Here is a 27,748-nt window from a genome sequence, read left to right as displayed (position 1 = left end):
GTCTGAATCCATCTGCTTAGGAATAGCAATTCTGACTTAGCTTACTTCCGGAACAGGGGCACTACAAGGTATTGGAGTTGGTCGCTGCGGTGAACGACGCTCCGCCCAAACGTACTCAGCTCTTCTTCCTTTCCTGTTGTTTCGTCGATTTTTTTCTTAAGTTTATGTATATTCTCCATGAAAAAGTAACCAGCGCATCGTGTGCAAGGGAGCGGGCCGCATTAGTTAGGAACGGGTGTACCCTCGGAGACACAGCCCCTATCCCAGTGCTTGCCCACTGTTGCTAGTTTATCACTTGTACAACATTAAGTAAGTATGGCCTTAGTGGAATTTAAATGTTGAAAAAATAATAACATGAAAGATGAGACTATGTATAAGAAGGAAGTGAAAAGGACACATATAAACTAGACAGATTGTTGCCAACACCCATTTTATTCAAGTATTATCACATAAAATGTGTCATCCTTAAAAACATTCGCTGACGCTTGGTAAGGATTTTTGGCAATAGTTCAACCATCCGTACCAGGCTTCGAAGGTACCGCCACGACGTTCCTTGATCAATTTAGCACAATTCAAAGCTGCAGTGATGTTATCGGAAAGAAGATCGTCACACTTGATGTGGCACAAGTTGGAGGACTCAATGCTTCCTTGGCACCAGTATCTGTTGTTAATTTGGAAGAGGCCATAATCCCGGGTTCCATTTGAATTGAGGGCTCCTAAGGCCTTGGTGTTGAATCCAGATTCGTGTTGGACAAGGCAAATCCAGTTAGGGATTTCAGACTTTGCGATGCCATGTGCAAGGAGTTCCTTTGCAAGCTCGCATTTGGTGAAGATCTTACTCCAGGCCGGGGCGGCGCAGACGAGAACGAAAGCGAGAATAGCGAATACTTTCATGTTGAGAAATGCCTTTCTGTGAGACACAAAGAGACTGATGTTTCACGGAAAAAACGGCGTTTAAATACCGAAAATGAATTTAAATTTAGAAAGAAATGCGGTGATTGTTTGATTATCACATTAGATTCAGCGAAATATGCTGAAGTGAATATTATGAGCAGTAAACAGAGTAAATAATTATGATATCAATTCAATCAAATCAATCTTGTTGAAATCGATATCTGCTATTTGTGAAAGAAGTATATCTTATCAATGTAGTTAGATACCATCGGAATATCTGATTTGCACTCTCAGATGCATATTGTGTGCAGGAGCTGAATTTGGTTGGATCCCGAAATAGAAATGTTTACGAATTCTTAGTAATCTTATGCAAATTCAAAAGATACGAAGAAAGATAAAAAGTTCTTGCAATAACTGAAAGGCACCGTAATGGGAAGTTTGCCTTTGATAAGAAAGGAAAGTTACTTCGATTAAGAAAATAATTTTCCTAGAAAAGCGATTTATGAATTCTTATCACGTAAGTTCTGAGCTTATCGCTGAAGCTGCCTATTTTGCGAAATGTTCTCCCATAGGAGGCATGTTTCAGCGATCGTTGTGGTTTTCTCTGTTAGGTTTAGCACATACTTAAGTAATCCAAGTGTCATGAGTCAGATACTTTACAAAATTTATACACACGCCACCCAGCATATAGTATAAATGGGGAAACAAATTAAATAAGATTAGCAATGTTCATACATGATATGCATTGCCGGCTGATACAGCTGGCATGGAGACTCATTCGGGGAATAACTGCAAAAAATGTAGTACGAATTTAGAACATCCAATGGTATTACTCCGGCATTATAAAAGCAACATGGATAAATCTTCAAAACTGCGATTTATCGACTTCAGTTTGGTTCTGTTCACTATCGAATAAGGATGAAGTTCTGTACAGTATTCCTGTTTCTGGTTTTAACTGTGTTTGCCTCTGTGGAGTCTAAGCGATTCACAAAGTGTACCTTGGCGAGAGAACTGTTTCAACGTGGTATCCCCAAGTCTGAGCTGCCCGACTGGGTCTGCTTGGTTCGCTGGGAGAGCAACTATCAAACGAATGCAATGAACAAGAATAACAGGGATGGCAGTTGGGACTATGGACTATTTCAAATCAACGATAAATGGTGGTGCAAAGGACATATTAAATCTCATAATGCTTGCGGTTTGTCGTGCAATGAACTCCTGAAGGATGACATATCGAAGGCAGTTACTTGTGCAAGATTGATCAAACGTCAACAAGGCTTCAGGGCGTGGTATGGCTGGTTGAATCACTGTACAAAAGTCAAACCATCTATTCACGAATGCTTTTGAATATTATCAATTACCTTTGGCTCGAAATTCATGTAATCTCTATACATAAAAGCAAATAAACTTAATTAAAATCTATTTTATTCATTTTATCTAATATCAGTATTTCAGCTTAAAAGAAGGCTCTCGCAGGTTCAGTTTTAGATAGCCTCAACATCAGGATATTGGCTAAAAAGGGAGATGAGGATGAGTGTATTACTCAAAATGTGCGGATCTTTACCGCCCCTTTTTCATGCATGAGCGCATTGTCCAAACTACGGCTTTTGAACATTGGAGTTCCAGTATCCAAAACAGAATAGTCAGTGCTCGGTTAGGCAATATGCAAATTTCTGCCCCATATCGCCGCATTTTCAACGAAATCTCGAGGTTAACATGCCACTCCAAATTTCTTCCAGTTTCTTTAGCACCCCTGGACGACGTTGAGGGGTTGCATAATGCTACAGTGATCTATGTCGGCCGATTCTTTTCTGTAACGGGCTCATATTCCCACAAACTGATGAGTACGAAAGCCAGCATCAGATACCCTACCCGTGTTATCTATAGGATAGTGCTATCGACAATAATAGGAACTGCAAAGCAAAGAACCGACATTACCCTTTCGCCATCAAGCCCCAAGATACGCAGCAGATGTATCAACGGAAATAACCACGCAAAGGGATATTGGACTACTCTTTTAAATCTTGGAATGTGCAATCCTTGTGTCGACCTCAACCCACACCTTCTCCGAACAGGTCCCGCAGTACAAACTGAATACCCTAGAGACATTGGAAATGGCACAACTAGGCAGAGAGATGATTATCACGAAATCATGCACAAACTTTAAAAGAGGGAAATCAACGAGCAAGAGATAGTTTGCAATAGCATTTGTTGTTAATAGAACACTTCATCCACTTAATGCCGGCCTCAAACCCATCAAAGAAAAACTAACATAGACGCTTAGATTCAAATAAACCTGGGCATCTTCAGATGGCCGAAATTTAACAGACTCTCGAAAAAGAAAGAACAATTGATTTACCAAAAGGTCTCACTATATCAAATTATGGATAGAAAGAACGATCCTCTTATACATCTACTGCCACTTCTGTCCTCCGATCGCAAAGCTACGAATGCCAAGTCTGTATGCCGACCAAGTTTTCCTTTTGAGATAGTGTCAGGCCTGCGGACTCCGATGATACGATGCAGACCGGTACCGATGAACGCTTGGTGCTTCTGGATAATACTAGTAGTCCCATAGTAACACAGAAGGAACACAGGCACAGAACAATCTCAACTTTATCTTGATGTTGAGATAACTGCGTTTCCAGATTTTAGAGGCGGCAGTGAAAGTAGATCTACCACTGTTAATACGTCGAGTAACATCCAGTTCGGTTGAAGCCACTTAGATATACAAATTGATAGACGCTTTCGATGCTCTGTTCATTAATGGAGATAGGGAGAGTGCATTGACCCATCAGGCTGAGAACCTTGGTTCTGTTGGTGTTTATCTTTAGTCCGATTCTACATGCCTCCCTGTCCACAATCAGGGTTATTCGGCCAAAGTCCATGTCCTGGTGAGAGAGCAAATTGATGTCATCAGCGTCAAAGTTTTCGAGGAAAGGTGTCATGTCCATTTAATTCTTCCAGGTTCTCCGGACAAGGCAGCATGAAGAACAAGAAAAAATAATATCAGTGACAGGATACAAATCTCGCGAACTTCACTTTGGACCTGAAAATCTTCCTCCTAAGTGCATTATGTGACATTTTGCGCCTTCATATACCACTTTTATAATAACTATTAGCTTCTCCGGAATGCCCCTCCTGTATAGAGCACTCCAGATATATTGGCTGTTAACATTATCGGAATCGAAATCGCTGAAGAGCAAATGAAGCTTAGAGCTTAACTCCGCGCACTATTCCAAACTGATCCATTCATGTGGTCAATGCAGGAAAATTCGAAGCGAAAACCAGTCTGCTTCCTATAGATCGAGCCTGCAAGATGTTTTTTGATGCGTTTGAGGATTATTTGACCTATTATATTTCCGACGGCAGAGAGAACGCAGATACCCCTTCAATTGTCGCACTAAAAACAGGTGCTCTCCTATGGGCTTCTAACGATCATCTCCTTCTTCCACTCTTTAGCAAAGGTCTGGGATTCCCAAGATTTCCGAACGAGTGGAAGAAACATTTTTCGGTAATTGCAAGTGCAGTGGGGAGACCATTTGAGTGCATTGAATACAAAAATGATTTTCCTTCTGGTTGTGGGAACAGTCCGTATCCGCATGGAGCGGTGACTAACCATTTCCTGACCAGCGCAATACCAAATTCTCTCTTGTCACGGCGTACATTACGCTGAATTTCTCGGGATTATGCTCGGTATCGAAATTCGAGCGCATCACGCCCGCCATCACTCTCAGCGGTCAGCAGAGCCTTCAACCCCTTCCGTTCATCGATCTGCTTCTACGACGCCGCAGTCAGCCAGATCTTATGACGATCTTTCAGGAAGGACCACGCAACACGCAAGCGAACGTAAGCGACCATTAGGTTGTGATTTCTTTTGAGCCCCTGTCAGCACCTCACTTATTACGCCCATCCAGTAGGAACCAACTCCTAAATCTACTGCTGATCGCGAAACGGTCGATTTAATTGCTCGTATTATGTCGGTCAGTTGAAACCCAGCTGATCTTATGGCAGGCTCTGTGCTCGTAAAATATTGCCTCCAATGACGAGGCAGTAGAAGTTGCGTACCGTTGCGGTAACTATCAGATGTCCGAGCAAGGTGTTGGCAGAACCCACTTTGAAATTCAGATCACGCATCATGATCACAATGTCACCTTTAAGAAGCCTCCCCCGAACTGCATGTAATTACTACTTACTTCTCCACTATATCGGAACCCTCCGTTGGTACGCAGCATTATATAATTGCGATGATCCTTAACCTGAGCCGAAATGTTGCAGTTAGAAGTCTGTCAGAAACCGGCCCCCAGACCACGAGAGTGCGCCTTGCGGTAGCCGACAGAAACAACTCAGTGCCGGATTCACGCCTGTTACCACAAGGCTTTACAGAGTACAAAAGCACGTCTCATAAGTGTGACAAGTGGGAGAGGAGTACTCTCCAGAGTCTCACCATCTTATTTCAATTAGGCCCAGCATGTCCAGCTTATATCGGTGGAATTCCCGCTCAAGTTGGAGAAAGGAAGCATTCTGCGGAACCTCGCTACCGTTACCGAGGAAAACATAAATTGTGGACCGCCTCATTCATACAACAGTTACAAATTTTACAATATTTTATTCACTATTTAGGAAGTTTATCACTTTCCTGTTGAGGGTTTAACATTTTCGGGGGAAGTGTTAGTGCACTGATGAAAAAAACAGTTTTCTTTGAAAAGTACGTCGCGGTACAAATAAACTTCTCCATTGCAGTGTCGACATGTTGAATAACAGCTGGAATGCGGCTTCATGTAATGTTGCTCGATGTCACCGTGTTTCAAGTTTATGAAGTCTTCGTTACAATGTGTACATTTCACAAGCTTTTCCCGGAATTTCGTTGGAACTACAAAGTTTGCTGAATCATCACTGTTGCTCCCGCAGTCTCCCATTTCAACTTAATAATTAACTATCTGACTCTACAAGTACCTACACTGCCAGGGCTCGAACTGAACGAACTGTTGTCGACAACTATAAGGCAATCGACATCACTAGTGCAATAAATGTGACATGATCGCAAGTATCATACCATCCATCTGTGGACATACACAAAAAAAAACATTGTACTTGGGGATTTCCCGAATTTTACGGAGATAAGGAGAAGCATAATCACTTATGACCAGTGTTATCGGAAGCGAAAGAAGTATGGTCGGAAAATGTGCTAGAACTGACCGTTTTTAGGTTCAAGCCAAAAAGCCTCTCTTTCCAAATTTAGAGCCATTTGGCCAAGGTCCATGACCCCGGTGAGAGAGAAAACAGATGTTAGCATATTCGAAATGTTTGAAGAAAGATGTCGTCGTCCATTGAATTCTTCAACGTACTCCGGACAAGGCACCACGAAGAACGTCACCGATAAAAAGAAGAAAAAGCCAAGACGCTTTACTCCGCAGCTCCCCAACCCTATGTCACAGATGGAACACGCAAGCGAACATAAGCCACCATTAGATGAAGACCCTTAAAAGGCCGATGTCAGCGCTTCTCTTGTTGCGCACATCCAGGAGACAACTCCTAAATATACTATATGGCAAGCTCTCTGTGCGAGCAATCAGCTTGTACGGCGTCAGTCAGTTGAAATCCAATCGACCTTTTGGCAGGCTCCGTGCTCAAATAATGTGTCAAATCCGCAAACCACCAACCATTAACATTGCAGTCGCTATGACCGTCTCATGTCCAAGCAAGGTGTTGTCAGATTCCAGATAACCCACAACGATCACAATATCACCCTGCTTTTCAATGCGCGTAGAATGCATCCTTCTTCCTTACATTGGAAGTCCCCGTTGGTACGAAGCATTGTACAATTTTGATGCTCCTTAACCTGAACCAGAATCTTGCAGTTAGTCTGTCAGAAAGCGACTCCCAGGTCGCGCCTTGCGGTAACCATCAGAAGCAACCCGACACCGGATTCACGTTTCCTATCATTTAGCTTTCCAGAACACAAAAGCACATTGCTGGAAGAGGGAGATAAGTACGCTACAGAGTCCCACCATCCTATTTCGTTTAGTCCCAGAATATCCAGCTTATATCGCTGGAATTCCCGCTCATGTTGGAAAAATGGAGCATACTAATTACCCCCGCTACCATTATCGAGGAGTCTGCGCACATTCTTCTGACCAGGTTCTTCGGGCAGGTTACTAGCCTATAAATTTCTATCCGTTTTAGTCGGCTCTTACGACAAGCACGGGCACTTTGAGTGTATAAGCCCCAACTTGCAAGGCCTAATATGATACTCAGAAGCAAAAAAGCTTGTCTTAACGTCCAGCATTGTAAAAATGTTGATGTTTTTTGCTCCTCAACAATAGGATACTGAGAAGCACAATGGTAGACGTTAAGGAAGGTTAGATGACTGGGCTCTGGAGAACACTCATCTCCCTCATGCAACAGTGTGAACTATTGAACTTCGGAAAAGTTAATGGAAGCAAGCGCGAATCTGGTGTCCAAATAATGCCTAGAGCAACCACAACGCGTACCCTCATTACCTGGGAATGGGTTTCGGACGGGATGCTGACTGCGTGATTCCGGCCCCGAATGAGGGACATTTCAATAGTAGAGTGTTACGCACCAACAAAAACATCCGATATACAGGAAAAGTATACTTTGTATGATCAATGTAGTCTAGGAGAAGCTTCTAAAAGGACTGAAATCTGAATGCCAAAATAGGCTCTTGCAACACCTTGCTCAGACATCTGATGGGTCAACATGGTTTTGCAAGAAGAGGTTTATAGATTTCAGCATTTCTGATTTCCTCGTCGTTAGTTGAAATTGTTCGGCCACAGGGCCCACCAGAGGTCAGTTGAATTTCAACTGAATGACAGCGGCAGATATACCATATTGCGATCAGCAGCGAGGGAGAGGTTCACATCGCTCTTGAAAAGGATCATCATTTAATAAAAGCTTGCCTTTGCTTAAGTATTGTGTCCGCTGTTAATCACAAGGATGCAGAGCTTTGTCCCCCCCAAGTTCAACGCGGATCAAATACAGGATCCAACTGACGCTCGACAATGTCTTATATCATATAATCTGCTTGAAAATATTGCGAAGTATTAGGTGACCATTAGAAATGCTTCTTTCTCGGGCGTTATTCAGGACGAGGGCCGTTCCAACGTCTGTTTGACTACGGAGTTGTCGTAGTGGTTCGACAAATGTAAGGGACTCTATTGATCGCTGCGAGTGTTAGCGAACATTATGCGCTAGAGTTCCGATACCGTGCCAAATCCCGAGAAGTTCTACGTAGTGTGGACTAGACAAAAGGGAATTTGCGCAAGCGGGAGATGCTATAGATACCAATGGTTTCAGAACGGTATACCGCATGCCAAAAGGGCGCTAACGGTCGATTCATCATCCGCGATAACAAGCAGCTGAAGAGACGGAAGAGAAATTTCACTACGGTCCTGAACCGTATCACATCCGGCAATTTTGCTGATTTGGATGAAATGACGAGTCACCGTAAAATGCATATACGGACTGACTCTCCAAACAGCAAAAAAATCGTCTCGCCGTGAATGCACACAACAACGCCCCGCTCAACAATTACCAAAGGTGACAGGTCCCTTTTCCTCCCACTTATCACATCAACCAGAATTACCCTTAGTGAGTTTCTTGAGCAGCTGTCCGGTTGTTTCTAACATAATAAGAGGGCGCAATAGGAATACCATCTAGTTCCCGCGTTTTCATCCATCATGGCCAAGTCTATTTCTTCCAGTTCTTCTACCGTGATAAAGTCGACTCGAATAGAGTGGACGGGAGAAAGCTTCCTTGAAACCGATAGATCGACGAGCGCAATATTTTTGAGTGGCGAACTTATATCTATAGCCCTATAGATTTTATACTTTTCGCTTTTATACTTTTTTCGCTTATTGATTTCATAGCGGAGTTCCTTTTTCACGGTTTCTATATTTTCCGCACCCAAGTATTGGCAATGGGCGCCTTTCTGTAAGTGGATCTCTTTTTAAGTGTTGACATGTCGCAATCTGTTGAGATTGGTTTGATAATTTAGTAACTGCTCTTTTATTCGCGGCCTGTGATCCTTTTTGCGACTTTGAATATAGTTTCGGAAAATGTCTCGTCCCAATTTTCTAGTGGTTCCAACTGACAAATATTAATTTGATGCGACAATATTGCTAGCAGTCATCCACCTCCTCTAAGGAAATGTACTTGTACGGTGATCTTTTAATCTTCCGGTAACCTCACCGCTGTACTGCCGGCAAAATAGTGTCTTCACAAACAAGACATCGAAGGTCAGAAAGTAGCAACTAATATTTATTAATGATCCCTGCTCTGGCAGCCATTTTTATGATTCGTTTTATCACGAAAGTCTGATTGAGCCATGCTCCTCAAAGGAAAAACAGTTTTTCGCTCTTGTTTCATCTATTTTATTAATTCATGAGGGGGAGTGCTACTTTCTGCACATATCTGCCTTGCTTTTTCACGGATTTTTTTTCTGAAGATCGGACATGGCCTTGAACCATACCCTATATCCCATCAAATCCTGCTATTTTTGCATGTAAAACTTGGTTTTCTGTCCAGTCTCGCCCTATTTGTACCATAAGAATGCCCCGATCCTACTGTTGAAATGTTCCGGAGATATGTCCATAAGACGAGCATTTTGCATACCGGGTCAAAACGAACCTCCCTTATACCCGACAGATGATCTGTCTGATCTTTATTTTCCTTCCTTTAAGAAATTTTTTCGCTATTTTCTCGAGGACGCTATGGTCAGCTTTTTCTCTCTAAAGACGGTAAATGTAACTCCTATCTTGAGATTGGTCATATCCAAAACCTTATTAAAATCGGTTTACTGTATGTCTGTCTGTCTTTTTTTTTCCGATGGAATGTCGAAAGCTTCAAAAGCTACCGCAGGCTCCTGCCACACGGTTATGTGGGAGTCTTACTCTCTAAAACCACCTCCTTCTCCTTCCACTCTCCCCGCGGGACTCCCATTTGGTATTACGTCGCGGGGCTGGATCAGAATTTATTCTGCGCTCATGTCAACATTCGTGTTCCTCTCGCGTTCATTCTTTCGGATGACTTCTTCCTGCCTAAGCATCTTTCCGATGGCTGTAATCACTTTTTCAACTTCGGTCCATATCCCCTTGGCTCTCACCATAAGCTCCATGATATTTTCGGGTGTAAAGTGCTCCCCGGTTGTAGCTTCTAATGTAGCCCTTTGGGTTTCGAATCTGGGGCAGTGGAAAAAGACGTGTTCTGCGTCCTCTGGAATGTTTGCACACTGTGGGCAATATGGCGAATTGAGTTAGGTCGAAACCTACTTCGCCGAGAGGTCGCTCGATCCATTTCCGGATATCCCATATGATTTTGTGAGTCCAACGGCCTTTTTCTGACTCGTCCCACTTCTCTTGCCATTCCGCGACAGTTTCAGCTCGTGCGAACTGTTGCCGACGGGCAGGAGATTCTCCGGTGAGGTACGTTCGATCATAAAGTCGTTGTATTTCTTTCGCCAGAATCTCAATCGGGATCATTCCTGCTATCACGCAAGCTGCTTAATTAGAAATTGTTCTGTAAGCGCAACATGTTCGGAGTACACTTATGCGATACGCAGCTCCAATCTTTTTCTTATTTATTATATTTTCCAGTGCATCTGCCCATACTGGGGCTGCATACAGTAGGATCGAACTGACCACCCTTGAAATAAGGAGTCGACGGCTCGGCCTTGGGTCACCTATATTTGGTAGCATTCTCGCAACCAGCGCTCCGATGTTATATGCCTTGGTTGCTGCACCCTCTACATGCAATCTGAAATTCAACCTCTGGTCAATCATTACACCTAAGTACTTAAGTGCAGGCTTGAAATAAATTGTTTGCGTTCCAACTTTGACCTTCATGGAAGTGCACTTTCTCCGCTTGGTAATAAGTACTACTTCCGTCTTATGCTCTGCGAGCTGCAGACCAGCATTCTCTAACCAGGATTTAATCTCATAGACTGCTTCATTTGCATAGAGCTCGGCTTCCTCGAGAAGGCGTGCAACAACCGTCACACCAATATCGTCCGCGAAACCAATGGAGGCCACACCAGTAGGAAGGTCTAGGGTCAGTACCCCGTTATACATAATAATCCACAAGAGTGGCCCTAGGACAAACCCTTGTGGAACTCCGCATGTCGTCAAGTGTCCTAGTAGCTGTGTTAGCTACTAGGACAAGTGCATCCGTTGTATACCTCCCCTTTCGAAAACCGAACTGATTTTCGGAGAGACCGCCATCCTTTTCGGCAATTCGAATTAATCTGTTATAGATTACTCGTTCAAATAGTTTGCCAGTATTATTTAGAAGGCATATCGGCCTGTAGGACGAAGCTTCACCCAAAGGTTTGTTTGACTTGGGGACTAGAATTAATTTCTGCTTCTTCCATTGTGTAGGAAATACTCCCTCTTTAAGGCATGTGGTGAACGCCTCGGCAAACATATTTGGAGCTATTTTTACTGCTGCCTTCAGAGCTTTATTCGGGATGCATCCGTCTGTTTGTCCGTCACACGCATTTTTCTCGGCATGTAGTGAACGCCTCGGCAAACATATTTGGAGCTATTTTTACTGCTGCCTTCAGAGCTTTATTCGGGATGCATCCGTCTGTCTGTCCGTCACACGCATTTTTCTCGGAGAGGGTTATAGCGATTGACACCAAATTTGGTAGAAAGGTGGGAAATGTGAACGCTCCGCAATGCAGTGAATTACATTGTTTTACGTAGAATTTAAGGGGGGGTCCCCATACATGCAAAAGGGGGGTGTAAAATTTTTTTCATCAAATATAGTCATGTGGGATATCAAATGAAAGGTCTTGATTAGTACTTTTCAAAGCCGAGCTTAGTTTTGACATTCGTTGGAAGGGTGGGGAGCGCGGGGGGTTGAAAGTGATCACTTCTTTATGGGGGCCATTCTCAGAAACTACCAAACCGAAAAATCTGAAATCATCAAATCAGGAGGCTGCCACTATATGGTGCCTGGGCTCCGAAATACCTTCCATGCCGATATCTGTTTAAATAAAGTTAATAATAGTATATTACTACAATTTTTTGTAATTGGTTAGAAACCCCCCTTAAGTTCATCCTAGTACCATGAAATTTTGCAGTGATATAGGCTATAATATAGAGCATGATCTTACCAAGTTTGGTGGAAATCGCACTATTACTAACAAAGTTATAATACCTCAAATTTGTTGCTTCTTTGAAAATTGAAGACTATGAATGTCAATATCACCCGAAAGTGGATACTCTCACATAATATATGGATATATTACATCTACGTACTAAGAAATACACAAAACCTTTCGTACCTGAAGCGTCCAGCTTCCGGTTTCCCGACTTATTTCTTTCTACTATTGCCGCAATTAGTTTCAACTTTGTCATGGTGCGATCGTAGTCCAAGTCTCACTGTGTAAATCCGCTGCTGCATTTGTTTTTTTTTGACACTACTTGGTTCGTTTAGTTACCACTTCGCGGAGTTCCACGTAGAACCATTTTGGCAGCAAATTTCCGTTATTCTGCATCTTATTTTACTGGTTACTTGTAGCTCCTTTCCGGTGAGTTGATTGTGCCGTGTTTCGCACCACACTAACGCTGTACCTTTTTATCGCCCCTCCTCCTTAGGGGTCTTCCAGGAGCTTCGCGGGTGATAAGTTGCAGGAGTTTTCCATCTGGATTATGACATTCCGGATCTGATTCAAATATTATCATAATTAGTGGTGACTTGGAGTCGTACCTCTCATTTGACCGAACACCTGTTACTATTCGTAGTACTACTTTCTGTCCTCCCTCTAGAGCGTCTAAAAGGTATATAGGTTTGAAAGAAAATGGTTCAAAAACAGGTAACAGCATCAGCTCCTTACACTTTCATGGATAATGAAAGATGAAAGAGTTTTCGTAAGCCCTCTGGACTACCCCATACCGTGGAATCTCGTCGAGAATGGTTTTCTCTACCGCTCGGCTTCCTTCATGAGTACCACAACCGTAAGACCCCTCCCGATGCTTCATTGCAATCTATCCTCATTTTGTCTAATTGAAATACTTGTGGGCCTTTGCTTTTATCCTGGTTTGATTCCTGCTCCACAAGGGAATTCCAAATGTGTTCTTCCTTTTTCAAAAAAAACATCAGGGAAAAACACTCCACTCTCGTCGACTGCTACTCCGTTGAAAAATCTGAAATATTGTTCCGTCACATTCCCTTCTTCAGAGCACAAGTTGGATTTGAGCGGCTATCTAGGACAAATGCTTGACGCTCGGATCCCCAAAGGAGCGTTTAAAAACAGAGAAAATTTATACTGATCATAAGGGAGGCTAGAAAAAAAAAGGATCAATCAATTGGCGTTGGTAGCAAATCACTTTCGAGGTTTTAAATTGCTGGAGGAAATGTATAATATATATTTCTATTTGATTTTTAATTTATCGAAACTTTACGTATCAGATCAATTCAGAATTATTTTAATTTTTTTCATTTAGGGGTAATTTCAATTCACGCTTAATAGTTGCAGAGTTCCTGGCGCTGTATGAACGACAAATTGAACAATCAACTTTTTTACTTTGAAGCTTATAAGTTTGAATTAAGATAAACTCTCCAAAAGCTTTCCGACTTACACTTTGACAATATTTCAATCAAGCTAGTGTTGACAATAAATGCAGCCCCACCGAAATGTTATCATTATCGAACAATAAGTGCGTCTACTCTAATTTATCAGCAATGATACGGATAACAATAATATGTGAGCAAAAAAAATTGAGATTTAAGGACGTAATCTTCTTCAAAATCACAGTGGCGATAGTGTAATGGAACCTAGGGATTAGATGCCTTTTTATTGGGTTTCATTCATTTTTTGATACTATTAAAAATTCTTTTTTAATAGTATCGTTTTCTTTTGGAGAGAACTTTAAGTGGGTCCTGGCCATCAATAAGAAGAAGAAGTTCACAGTTAAGATAAAAACAGAAAGTTTTGAAATAAAAGCTTTCTTTTTTGTTCCCCATCCAAAAACTAACCACTCTCAAAAACGCTTAACTTATTGACTCACTCGAAGATCACGGCTGCCACGAAAAGTATTCAAAAGTATGTGATATTTATTCGCTGAAACAGAGCAGTTCACGACGAGAGAAAGCGGGAAGGACAGACTCTGTACTATAACACAGAACTACCAAAGGCATCTATTGCCAATCACAGGAGAAATATGATAGCCCATAACTGCCGTTTGATTTTCCAACTAGCGGCTCAGTTCGCGTTGGCGGGCGTCACCACAAACGCCAACAAATACAACAACCTGAACCAGGAGTCAGCTGCACTCATTGCCCATATTCTGAGGGAGAGCTTCTGCACTCGACTTAAAGAACAACTCATAAGGCGTCTGTCGGTAAGTGGCACAACAAAGCTAAATTACTTGCTGATGGACTTGACGTTTGAGGACCACACCCCCAGCCAGCTACTAGATGAAATGAATGAGCAGGCTGGGAAAAGTTTAGCGAGGAGCTCCTCACGTTTTTGCAGCTTCAAGGACTGTCGTGTGCAAACGGCAGTTCCAGGGAGATATTGGCCTTGATGGCCAATAAAATACACAAGGAACACGGGCACCCCGTGATGGCGGAAATATCTATCATCGAGATGGCGGAAAGCTCAGACACCCTCAACGTCCACCCCACGAAATGGGCTGTCGGTTAATCGCCGTGGTCCGCATTGAACTCCGCCCAGCACATGCACGTTTCCTGGAACACAACAAAAAAACTAAGTTCGTTGAGGGAACTATTTCCTGCGTCACTATATCTTCCAAAATTATGGCAAAATTACTATCGAATATAGTATCTCCCAGCATGATGTTTACCACATCAAAATCCTTTACCGCCCCAGAGCTTGCTGTTGCGAAAAAGAGCTTGAACATCTAAAGCATGGTATTTATGGATCTTCTGTTGGTCATTTCCACTCAATCTAGCCCCCAAATACAACAGCGAATATCGACCTTATGGAGAAGACAGACGTCTAAATGTTTAGACGATTTCGGATCGGTACCACAATCCTCTCATTCAAGACTTTCCTCATTACTTAGCAAACGATCGTGCTTTCTCGACTTTCGATCCCACCAAAGCATATCATCAAATCCTTACAATTCCAAAAACGACAATTTGTTGACCGTTCGAATTTTCCAGTAAACACGGATGACTTTTGGCTTGTGCAATGCAGTGCAAATTTTCTTGAGATTCATCTCCTCACGAAACTTGGATCATCACAGTAACCACTGCCGGTTGGCAAAGGATCCCCCCCCCCCCCAATTTCAGCGCTTAATTTTCCTTAACGAGTTTACCTCGGACGTTCAGCATATGTACATAGACGGACTCAATTTTTCGACAACCGCATCAGTCCAGAAGGATGACGCTGCTCTCCAAAGTATGCAGTCGGACTCCAAATATACGTTGAAGGAGATCTCTACCTTCGGATCACCTTCTTCTATCTGTTGCGAAACCTCCGTAAAAGGGATCTATGTCATATTTTCTGATCGCTTTCTGCATGGAAGTATTCCACTCAGTACATCTACGAACAGAGGCGATAATTCTTTGGCCACAGAGTGCTTGGCATGCTATAAGTGCAAGCCACTAAGCATGGTAAAAAAGAGGTAAGTGTATTTCCTAAATCAACAAAGTGTTTCCACACTTTATACTGTTAGCATGGCTAATGGCTAACGATCTTTGACCGGTCTAAGCGGCGGACTGAGGCAATGCCTCTCAAGGGCACTATAACACAATTATGTGCTGAGGCGCTCTGTCAAGAGCAGATTTGCACTTTGGGGTTCCAGCCGTAATAATCACGGATCAAGAAATGCAGTTCGAATATGCTTTCTTCGATGCGATGACAGAATTGGAGGCTCGGTGGATCATAACTCGTCCCATAGGGACCTCTGGATCAGGGGTGTAGAGTCAGTGGAAGCAACCCTGATGTAGGAAGGCATTGCAGACGAAATCAAATCGGATTGAGAGCCCTGGTGCAGAGCTTCCTGAGAAGATGTTGAGGCTACACTGTTAGGCACAGTAGGAAGCGACTTTTTATAACTCAAAGTCTCGTCGAAAGAATTTCTAAGCTGCCGGGAACACATAGGTAATGACGACCAGTGTTGCGGTTCACGTTTACGGCGGAATTCAGTGATTGTGCTGAATCGCTCGGCTTGGAAAGGTCATCCTTGACAGAAGGAGAAGTAGACACATGGAGTTTGTGTCTACTGCACTGTGCGTTAGGCGGTCGCCGCCGTACCCCCTGCCTTTCGGGATGGCTTGTTTTCTGGCTGGGCCAGATGGTAGATTTCTTGCAAGGATACGTCCTTACAAGTCCCTCACCTGGGGATGCGACTCTAGCTTGTCGACATGTTTAACATCACAACCACCTCGAGTAGAACACCAATGTTAAGTTTCGCGCTAGGGCCGCGAATGGGCCTTACTCAACCCCGAGGTACGCGTTCGATGTAGATTCCTTGACATCCGGTGCGATCATCCGTTCGACACCCTTTAGGCTATTCTCATAGATTAAGGAAACGCATTTCCGTGGGCTCATTGCCTACAACAATAGTTGCAGGCAATGCTCGTTTCGCATCGCTGACCTTGCCAGCGGGCTACGCGAGTCTTTTCACAGACCCTCTCTAATTCTCATAATTAATCCATTTGACACTCATTCAAACTCCCTGTGGCCCTATTAGTCCATTCATTCAACTATCCCACTCTAACTTATAGAATTTCCCTCACTTAATATCCTAGATAAGTTCGTTCACTCACTGACATATTCATTCACTTCCTTCCTGATTCAATGGCAACTTCCAACTCACTTATGTCTAAAACCCTAGAAATCTTTTTACTTTTAAGTATTTCCTTGCAGAAATCATTGAACGCAGGGAAAACCTTCTCCCCCACTAGCTCCTCAGGGGAAACATTTCCCAAGCTCCCTTCTACATCTAATTTCCACCCTATTACGCTCATGCTTCTACGTGGGACATTCAAATAACACGTGCAGTGCTGTCTCTTCCTCACCGCAGTCGCAGTCACTGCTTCCGCTGAGTCCAAATTGAGCTAATTTGCTCCTAAAATCCCCGTGTCCCGTAAGGAATTGACTCACATAATGGTTGATGTGCAGCCATTTCATCTTAACTCTCTTTGCGACATCTGGAAAGAGACATTTCGTAATTCTTACCTTTTCGCTAATATCCCATTCCCTCTGCCATTTCTTTAAGATGGCATCTCTTAGCCTCAATTTTTCTTTCCTTCCCTCAGACAAGCTCTCGTTAAAGGCCTCTACTTCAACCGAGAACCTAACTCCCCTCCTAAGCTTATAGGCAAAGTGTCTCTCAATTGCCGCAAGCTTTATCGGTAGCTCACCAGCTACCACACACACAGCATCCGTTAAGACAGTCCGGTGTGCACATGAGCCATTCGTTGGGCAGATCTAACTGGCCCAATATTTGTGTCGCTCGTGAATGGTGCCCAACCTACCGCTCCATACGTTAGGATGGGAACCGACAATCCTCTATCCCAATCAGCGTTAGCAAGTCCAAGAAGGTCGCTGAATATCCTTTTGGCTTTACCTGCTGCCTCCATCATATGCCGGCGATGGTTTGTGCTAGCACTCAACCATAACCTCAGGTATTTTAACTCTGAGACGACTCGTATCGTATTACCCTGGATTCTTAAAATGGGCCTTCGGGCCAACTTTCCCTTCAACAGGATTGCCTCCGTTTTATTCGCCGAGAGTTTCAACTTCATTCCCTTACACCAGGTATTAACGTATTCCGTGGTGCTCCGAGCAAGATTTTCGATGTGTGAGCCACTCTTGCCCTCAATGAGGATGAGGATGTCATCCGCATATGCAGTTGGAGTAATCTCCACTGCAATGTCGGATAACACATTTATCAGTCTGTCAAACACCAGGTTCCACAGACTTGGTCCAAGTAGGGACCCCTGTGAGCAACCCTTGGTGATTATTTTCTCTTCCCTCTGAAAATTTTCTTCTATTGCTACCCTCCGATTTTAGAGGTAGCTGTAGATAAGCCCATACAGTGCAGGTGCACACCCCCTCACCTCCAACTCTTTCAGCACCGCTGGCCACCATAGGGGTCAAAGGCGCCTTCAATATCGATGACAATTGCCAAATCATACGGCTTGTCAGTGTCCCGCACAATGCGGTTCACTTCGAAGATGGCACCCTCAGTGCCTTTCCCCGTACGGAATCCAAACTGACGTTGGGCAACACGAATCTCGCTCGTCAGTAGTGGATCGAGCCGATTCAAAATAAGTCTTTCCAGTAATTTGGCCGCTACAGGTAGTAGACATATGGGCCTGTAAGACTTTACTTCTCCCCTGTCTTTACCCCCTTCCTTGTAGATGGCTCTGACTGAGCCAATTTTCCATATATCAGGGAAGACTTCATCTTCGAGGCACTAATTATACATGTGCAGCATCTCATGAGGGACTGCCAAAATTGCACGCTTCAAGATTTCAACCCGAATCTGATCTGCCCCTAGTGCTTCCCTATTTCAGAAGCGGTTAGCCGCGTTTAGCAGCTCCACTATTTCGAATGGCCGTTCACTTTCAACACTTCCTCCCTCATTTTCATTGCGGTGCTTAAGAGATTTCCTGATGGATTGCCTGAGGGCACGCTGAGTTTCCGTGTCCATTTCTGGCTCTTCATCAGGAAAGAATCCATCCAGCATGGCTCTTGCAGTGTCTACCCAATTTCTTGCCAATCTTCTATCATTTTGATGTCTCCTGGCACATACCGGGTCCCACAGGAGCGAGATCGCATTGGAATCTATGGTAATGATAATAGGTTTATCACCTATGATGTCCAGTGCCTTTTCAATAGTTTGTATCCCCGGTTCTATTTTGTTGGCGTACTGGAAATATAAGGTCATTTGACACTGTCCTTGAACCCTGCATATTAAGCTGGTGGATTCTTAACATGCGTAATTAGTTCGCATGACCCTCCAAGAAATAGACACAGCTGAAAATACAGTAAATAGAGTAGATGCCGCCGGTAGAGGGACATCATTTGACTTCGGTACCAAAGCAGAAGCCTTAACGGCGCGCTGAATTGCTGCCAAGGTCGAGGACTGTTTATTAAGCAGCTGTATTGCATCTGACAGCGTGGAGCCATGGCAAGTGTTGCAGCGATACGATACGTTGTTAGCGAATTTTGCTCGAATCTCTAAGAACACTGCAGGAACACCTAGGCATTTGATGTGGTAAGATTTCCGGCAGTAATGTTGTCCTCTTTGCGGCGACGTAATGCTCCAAGACCTCTTAATTACACATTTCACGGTCCTGATTTTTTATCCGTAATAGGGCCTATACACTGTCAAACAAATTGGGCAACGGGGTGATGCGCAACATAGAGGGGAAGGGGCGGCCCCATCTGCAGCCCCTCTTACACATTGGGACGATAATTACCCTACCAGCTTATTTATGATGAGATGAGATAGCACCTTTTGCCGGGGTAACGTAATTTTAACAGAAGTAGGATGGCGGGATCTTTTTTGCTTTTATGTATATAACCTCTCAACTTTACCATGATGGCATCAAACTACCCCCGCGCCCGGGTGCCCACGCATCTCGTTGTTTGAAATTCTTCAAACATTTATGCAACGCATCAAACACGCCCATTGGCAATTTGTTTGATGGATACACTATCCCCTAGCCCTATTAAAATTAACAGCTCAGTAAGACTACAGAGGAGGGTGACGGACCCTCACACGCACTTCACACTAGTGTTGTTCCAATCTCCACGGCTGTTGGCGCCGATAGTACTATCGCTGTCATCTCTGATAATATTTTCATCAATTTTTTTATCTGTGCATATACATACAACAGTTACAAATTTTACAATATTTTATTTACTGTTTGTTGAGCTTATCACTTTCCTCTTGATGAGGGTTTAACGTTTTGTGGGAAGTGGGAGTGCACTGATGAAAAAAACAGTTTTTTTTTAAAAGTACGTCGCGGTACAAATAAACTTCTCCATTGCAGCGTCGACATGTTGAATAACAGCTAGAATGCGGCTTCATGTAATGTTGCTCGATGTGACCATGTTTCAAGTTTACGAAGTCTTCGTTACAATGTATACATTTCACAAGCGTTTCCCGGAATTTCGTTGGATCTACATAAATTAGTGAATCATTACTATCGTTCTCGGAATCTCCCATTTCAACTTAATAAATAACTACACACTCTTGAAGTACCTACACTACCAGGCTTGAACTGAACGAACTGTTATCGACAACTATTATATAAGGCAATCGACATCAACAGTTCAATGAATCAGCTTTGCGCAGAGGCGATATCGTAACCAATGAGGTTCAACCGAGGTACGATTATTGCTAGTTGAAAACTTTAACCAAAACAGTTCAATGAGTGTGACATGTACACACGTATCATACCCCACTGTCCAGCTGCGGACGCGCAAAAAAATTAAATATTGTACTTGGGGATTCCGCGAATTTTACGAAGCTTATATCAGGAGATAGCATTATCACTTTTTCGTTCTCTATTGTCGGAAGCGAAAAAAGTATGGTCGAGAAATGTGATACAACTGACCGTACTTCGGTATATACATATATATTTTTTTTTATGGATGGAGGTGGAAATCTTAGAAAGACGCTGCTGCGCCAGGTTGCAGCAGTGTGTGGGATTCGCACCCACTAAAACCAACCCTCCCCGCGGGACCACCGTGAAGTATTACTTCGCGGGGGATGCTCTGGTTCGTTACACCAGCTCGTCCATGTCGCGTCTCCGTCGCGCCAACTTCCGAGCTCGATTTAACTCCAGGAGTTTCGTCTGCACCACAGCTACTGCCTCATTTACCGTCATCCAGCTGCCCTCCAACTTTAGCATCTCTTCCACCAGGTTGCAGGGCTCGATGTCCGTCCCAAGATGCTGTTCAACCTCCTTTTCTGGTGCAGAAATCTGGGACAATGGAACGTAACGTGCTCCTGGTCCTCGGGTATAGCACCGCACTCAGAACAGTTGGGAGACTCGTCCAAATCGAAGCGAAGCAAGTACTTCTTATAGCCACCGTGTCCCGTAAGGAAATGTGTCAGGTAGTAATTCAATTCTCCGTGCTTTCGGTCGACCCATTTCTCGATGCACGGGATCAATGTATGGCTCCACCAGCCCTTGTCGGAGTTATCCCACCGTTGTTGCCACTTGCCACACAACTCTCTCCTGATGGCTTTTCGGAAATCCGTATTCACCTCGGCTGGATTTGCCTTCCGTTTTTTGTAGAGCCAGTGGCCAGTGGCGAAGATCTATAGGGATCATTCCCGCGATGGCACACACTGCCATCGTCGACGCCATCCTAAATGCGCTGCACACTCTTAGCGCAATTGGTCGGTATGCCGAACTTATCTTCCGCCGGTTGACAGCGTGGGTAAACGCTCCCGCCCAGACAGGGGCCGCGTATAGCAGGATCGACCTCACCACTCCCGCGATGAGTACCATGAGACTATACTTCGGCCCTCCCACGTTAGGTATCATCCTTGCAAGAGATAAGCTATCATTTGCTGCCTTCTCCCGCGCATAATCCAAGTGTCCCTTGAAACTCAGCTTGGCACCCCCAGGTATTTGACAATTGATTTTGAGACGACTTCACGATTACCAACCCGGATATTAACCGTGTTATTCTTCCTGCAGTTGGCAATGAGGACCGCCTCCGTCTTTTCTTCCCCAGGTCCAGGTTGGTCATTCGTAACCACGACTTGATGGCATGAATGGCTTCATTTGCATAAGCCTCCATATCCTCGGGATGCTTTGCAATTGCAACTACCGCCAGGTCGTCCGCAAAACCAAACAGTGTTGCCTCCTCCGGCACGCGTAGGCCAAGCACTCTGTCGTACATTATGTTCCACAGCAGTGGTCCAATACAGAACCTTGAAGCACACCTGCTGTCACAATGTACTTCTTCGGCCCGTCGTCTGTCTCGTACCAGAGAAGTCTGTCTGAAAGGTAACTCTCGATTAGCCGAACCAAGTAACTAGGAACACCCAGTTTGGCCAAAGCGCCTTTAATCCAGCCACAGTTGGCTGAGTTAAAAGCATTTTTGACATCCAGCGTCACCAGAGCATAGCATTTGCCCATGGCCATTGTATTTAGAGCCAATTCCACGACCTTTGCTAATGCATCGTAAAACAGGCTTGCTGAAACCCATATTGCCGCTCTGAAAGACCACCCGCAAGCTTGATGAACGGGAGCAGCCTGGTGTATGTCACCCTCTCCAACATCTTCCCCTTGGTGTCTAAGAGACAAATAGGGCGATATGAAGGGCGGTTTTTGGGGCTTCGCTAGCAACACCAACTTCTGCCTCTTCCACTGGGGGGAAAATACTCGTTCCGCCATGCACGATTCGAATGTGCTTGCGAACTACCTTGGTCTGGCCTTGACCGCGACCTTCAGAGCCTAAATATATATACATGGTTGCCCTTCACTCGTTAGTGGGTTAAATCGCGTCAACCACACCTCATCGCTTACGGTTACCTGTAATGTTTGTTACTTCCGTCTTCCAATCACAGTGCGCCAACCAAGTTCTTCGTTTGAGATATGTAGTGTCAGGCCAACCTACTCCGGTGATACGACACAGAAGGGTATTGACGAAAGTCTGGAGCTTTTGGGTAACGAGTTCACTTTTCATGAGCTACTCTCATATACCAACACGGAACAATCTCAACTTGATCTTGGCGTTGAGATAACTGCATTTCTGGATTTTAGACAAGGCAGCAAAAGCGGATCTAGTACTGTGAATGCATCGGGCGACATCCGGTTCGATGCCACCGTCGGCAGAAATCACACTGCTTACATAGATATACAAATTGATCGACGCCTTCGATGCTCTGGCCATTGATGCAGATAGGGAGATCGCGATGAGCCGTCCGACGTGGACCTTGTTTTTTTGTGTTTATCTTCTGTCCAACTCTACTTGCCTGTATTTCCAAATCTAGAGCCATTTGACCAAGGCCCATACCTGGTGAGAAAGCAAACAGATATCATCAGCGTAGTTGAGGTGTTTGAGGAAAGATATCATCATCCATTGAATTCTTCAACGTCCTCTGGACAAGGCAGCATGAAGAATGTCACCGATAAAAAAAGGGATAATATTGGTGGTAGGATGCTACCCTGGCGAACTCCGCTTTGGACCTGAAAATCCTCCGATATTTTACCTCGATGCAGCACGTAACATTTTGCGTCATCATATGTCGCTCTGATTATAGCTATTAGTTTCTCCGGAATACTCCCCTGCGATACATTCCATGTTCGCGTTATCCAAAGCTTTCTCGAAACCGATGAAAAGCAAGTGCAGCGAAGATCTGAATTTCGCGCAATGTTCCAAAATGATCCGTGAGGTATTAATGTGGTCAATGCAAGAGTATTCTGCCCTCTCTTCATCACGCTTTTGAAATATTCTGTGATCCGTTCCAGGATTATTATAGCTATTATCTTTCCGGCGGTAGAGAGTACGCAGAGACCCTCCAATTGTCACACCCAAAGCAGGTCACCTTCTTCGGGATCTCGACGATCATCACTTTCTTCCCTTCTCTCAAAAAGGTCTCGGATTCCCAAGATTTCCGTACAAGTGGAAACAGCAGATCTGCAGTAACTGGAAGTGCAGCGATAAATAAATCTGGCGGGAGAGCGTCAAGCCAAGAGGCTTCACTCCATTTGAGTGCATTATTATTATTCAGTTAAGGGAAAGTCGCACCGCGTCCTTGAAGAACTATTGTGCACTTTTTACTGGTTAGAGTGTGCCTGTTGATCATAGTATCTCAAGCAGGCCTGTAACCGTTAGGAACTTTAGTATGTTCCCCACTTCCAGAAGTTTCAGCTTTGCATCTGATATTAAGTGTTCTCCCAGATGTATCGACCTACTTTGCGCAAGTCCCAAGACGTGCATAGAGGTTTCGTCCTCCTCCTCACAGAACCTGCAAGCAGTGACCGTAGATATCCCTAGCTTCCCTAGGTGATAGTTCAGCCGACAATGACCAGTGAGAATTCCCACTATAATTCGGAGGTTCTTTTTGGTGAGGTTTAAGCAATCCTTTGTACGCATGGGTTCGTATCCCCCAATAAGCACCCTGCACTGCTCCATCCCTGGTGAGTGCACTGATGGCCTAAATGATTTCTCTTGTGCTTGGAGGAACAGTCGGCATCCGCATGTTCAGCGACTAGCCATTTCATTCACAAGATGAGAAACCTCACCGGATGTAATAGGGCTAGGAACCATGGTGAAATGTTATTTCCTCCTCTTCAGTTGTTCATCATCGTGGATGTGAAGTCGACCATTGCCGTTCTTTACAGGACCATCCAAAGATTTGCGACCACATGCAAGCTCTTCCGTGATAAAAAACTTTTGAAATCGTGGCGATCTGCGACATCTTTCGCTTCCATGGCTGATGCAATAGCAAATTCTCTCCTGCCACGGCGTACATAAGCTGAATATTCCGGAAGAAATACTCACTCATACGAAGCAGGAAATCACCTACCTTGTGGCGACAATGAATTTCCGTCTATCTCACCTCTCGCATATCACGAAGGTGCTAAGCCGTGCAACTGGCGCCTTCAAATCGCTCGACCCAATCCTAAAATACAGTAATCCAACATCTCAGAAAGTCAAGCTGTTTTGCTACAAACAGCTTTTCCGTCCTCTCCTCATTTCCGTCTTCATCTTCTGGTCAGACACTTCCCCCTACCAAATCGAATGACTCCGTCTCAAAGAGCGCAGAATCCTACTCCACTGCTCCAACATCTACAGGAACGAAGACCGCTCCAAATACATCTCCAACCAGATCCTTTACGACACCTGTCAAACGTACCGCATCGACGCCGTCCTAGCCCGGCATCATCATCATCAACGGCGCAACAACCGGTATCCGGTCTAGGCCTGCCTTAATAAGGAATTCCAGACATCCCGGTTTTGTGCCGAGGTCCACCAATTTGATATCCCTAAAAGCTGTCTGGCGTCCTGTTCTACGCCATTGCTCCATCTTAGGCCGGGTCTGCCTCGTCTTCTTTTTCTACCATAGATATTGCCCTTATAGACTTTCCGGGTGGGATCATCCTCATCCATACGGATTAAGTGACCCGCCCACCGTAACCTATTGAGCCGGATTTTATCCACAACCGGACGGTCATGGTATTGCTCATAGATTTCGTCATTGTGTAGGCTACGGAATCGTCCATCCTCATGTAAGGGGCCAAAAATTCTTCGGAGGATTCTTCTCTCGAACGCGGCCAAGAGTTCGCAATTTTTCTTGCTAAGAACCCAAGTTTCCAAGGAATACATGAGGACTGGCAAGATCATAGTCTTGTACAGTAAGAGCTTTGACCCTATGGTGAGACGTTTCGAGCGGAACAATCTTTGTAAGCTGAAATAGGCTCTGTTGGCTGACAACAACCGTGCGCGGATTTCATCATCGTAGTTGTTATCGGTTGTGATTTTCGATCCTAGATAGGAGAAATTGTCAACGGTCTCAAAGTTGTATTCTCCTATCCTTACTCTTCTTCGTGTTTGACCAGTGCGGTTTTTGTTGTTGGTTGATTCGTCTTCGGTGCTGACGTTGCCACCATATATTTTTTCTTGCCTTCATTGATGTGCAGTCCAAGATCTCGCTTCAATGGCCGCCTGCTCAATCTGGATGAAGGCAGTTTGTACGTCTCGAGTGGTTCTTCCCATGATGTCGATATCGTCAGCATAGGCCAGTAGTTGGGTGGACTTGACGAAGATCGTACCTCTTGCATTTACCTCAGCATCGCGAATCACTTTCTCGATGGCCAGGTTAAAGAGGACGCATGATAGGGCATCCCCTTGTCGTAAACCGTTGTTGTGTCGAATGGTCTTGAAAGTGATCCCGCTGCTCTTATCTGGCCTCGCACATTGCTCAGGGTCAGCCTAATCAGTCTTATCAATTTCGTCAGGATACCGAATTCTCTCATGGCCGTGTACAGTTTTACCTGGCTATGCTATCATAGGCGGCTTTAAAGTCGATGAATAGATGGTGCAACTGGTGTCCATATTCCAACAGTTTTTCCATCGCTTGCCGCAGAGAGAAAATCTGATCTGTTGCTGATTTGCCTGGAGTGAAGCCTCTTTGGTATGGGCCAATGATGTTGTGGGCGGGACTGTCCGGCCTAGCAAGATAATGGAGAATATCTTATAGATGGTACTCAGTGATACTTCTATAATTGCAGCACTGTGTGATATCTCCCTTTTTATGTATGAGACAGATAATGCCTCGTTGCCAATCGTCAGGCATTTATTCGCTGTCCCATACCTTGAGCACAAGTTGATGAACCACTTGGTGTAACTGGTCGCCTCCATATTTAACCAATTCGGCTGTAACTCCATCGGCTCCTGGCGACTTACGATTTTTTAGCCGATGAATTGCACGGACTGTTTCTCCTAAACTTGGTGGTGGCAGTATTTGTCCGTCGTCTTCAGTTGGTGGGACCTCCAACTCGCCGATGTTCTGGTTGTTTAGTAGCTCATCCATCTCTCCCACTCAACCCATCGCTCTAATATGCCCATTCTGTCGGAAATCAGATTTCCCTCTTTGTCTCGGCAGGATGAGCACCGAGGTGTATAAAGCTTCATCCTGCTGACTTGTTGGTAAAACTTCCGCGCCTGGTGCGGTTGCTCCCTGTAATTTTCTAGTTCACAGACTTGTTGGTTCTCCCAGGCTTCCTTTTTCCGTCTGTGAAGTCGCTTCTCCACTGGACGGAGTTCGTGATAAGTCTCTGCGCGTGCCCGCGTTCTTTGCGAATGCAACATTACTCGGTATGCGGCATTCTTCCGTTCCGTTGCTAGCTTACATTCATCTTCCAACCAGCCGTTCCGACTCCTTTTGCGGCTGGGGCCAAGTATGTTTGTGGCCGTATCCATGATAACGTTGTTCAGGTGATTGTGAAGACCATTTGTTGATGATTCATCTCCAGGTCCTCTGTTGACTGCGGTTTTGCGGCATCCATTTCCTTCTTATAGGTGTCGCGGAGGGTTGTGTTGTGGATGGCTTCAGTGTTCATTCTCACCTGATTGTCAGAGGGGATTCTAGGTGGTATTGTCATTCGAGCTCGGAGCACCATGCCAACGAAATAGTGATCCGAGTCTATATTGGCCCCCCTATATGTTCTGACATTCATCAAGGCTGAGAGGTGGCGGCGTTCGATCAGCACGTGGTCAGTTTGGTTGAAAGTGCTCCCGTTTGAAGAGTTTTTGTGCTGACCGCTTTCTGCGCAAACCAGGTACTTCCAACAACCATTTCGTGCGACCCTGCTATTTGAATAGTCCGCAGTCCGTTATCATTTGTTTTTTCGTGTAAGCTATGGGAGCCAACGTATCGCCTGAATACTGGCTCCTTCTCTACTTGGCTGTTAAAATCCCCAAGTATGATTTTGATATGATATCTGGGACAGGCTTCGAGGGTTCGTTCTACTGCCTTGTAGAAGGTATCCTTCTCCGACTCTGCTTTAATGAGGCTTATGTTTCTAAACTTGCCTCGCAAGCGCAGAGTCCATAGCCGTTCGCTTGATTGATGATTGAAAAACTAACGCCGAGCACATGGTTTACTGGATGGCCATTATAATATATAGTGTAGTGGCTCTTCTCCAGGAAACCGGTCCCTGTCCATCGCATCTCTTGTAACGCTGTTACATCAGCCCTATATTGGGACAGGGTATCGGCTAGCTGCTCGTCAGCTTCATCTCTGTACAGGAAGCGCACGTTCCATGAGAAAATGCGCAAATCGTTATTCCGTTGTCGTTGCCGGGTCCGTCGTTTTAAAATCCGTCCTGTCCGAGGCTCCTGTTGTGGCTTCGTAACAAGTTGCTTTCCGTGTAG

At 44.5% G+C, this 27,748-nt stretch overlaps 2 protein-coding genes and 1 non-coding gene across 3 annotated transcripts; 2 read left to right on the top strand and 1 right to left on the bottom strand.

Moving 5' to 3' along the window:
* Positions 1-400: 400 nt before the first annotated feature.
* On the bottom strand, positions 401-946 carry LOC119654544 (lysozyme 1-like). The gene has a single exon (XM_038059988.1). It carries the CDS (start codon positions 892-894, stop codon positions 466-468), a length of 429 nt encoding a protein of 142 aa, XP_037915916.1. The 5' UTR covers positions 895-946; the 3' UTR covers positions 401-465.
* A 767-nt stretch (positions 947-1,713) lies between these two features.
* LOC119654625 (lysozyme-like) lies at positions 1,714-2,313 on the top strand. Its single transcript, XM_038060097.1, has one exon. It carries the CDS (start codon positions 1,813-1,815, stop codon positions 2,236-2,238), a length of 426 nt encoding a protein of 141 aa, XP_037916025.1. The 5' UTR covers positions 1,714-1,812; the 3' UTR covers positions 2,239-2,313.
* Positions 2,314-20,189: 17,876 nt separating this feature from the next.
* Positions 20,190-20,299, top strand: LOC119656335. The gene has a single exon (XR_005250038.1). It is a non-coding gene; the product is annotated as a U4 spliceosomal RNA (small nuclear RNA).
* Positions 20,300-27,748: the final 7,449 nt, after the last annotated feature.

The sequence above is a fragment of the Hermetia illucens genome, chromosome 4, assembly GCF_905115235.1.
Source record: "Hermetia illucens chromosome 4, iHerIll2.2.curated.20191125, whole genome shotgun sequence".
Lineage (NCBI taxonomy): Eukaryota > Metazoa > Arthropoda > Insecta > Diptera > Stratiomyidae > Hermetia > Hermetia illucens.
This window is presented reverse-complemented; position numbering and strand designations above follow the sequence as displayed.

What these genes read in the sequence shown, in the direction of transcription:
- LOC119654544 (XM_038059988.1), bottom strand. Translation starts at nt 894, where the DNA reads ATGAAAGTATTCGCTATTCTCGCTTTCGTTCTCGTCTGCGCCGCCCCG.
- LOC119654625 (XM_038060097.1), top strand. Translation starts at nt 1,813, where the DNA reads ATGAAGTTCTGTACAGTATTCCTGTTTCTGGTTTTAACTGTGTTTGCC.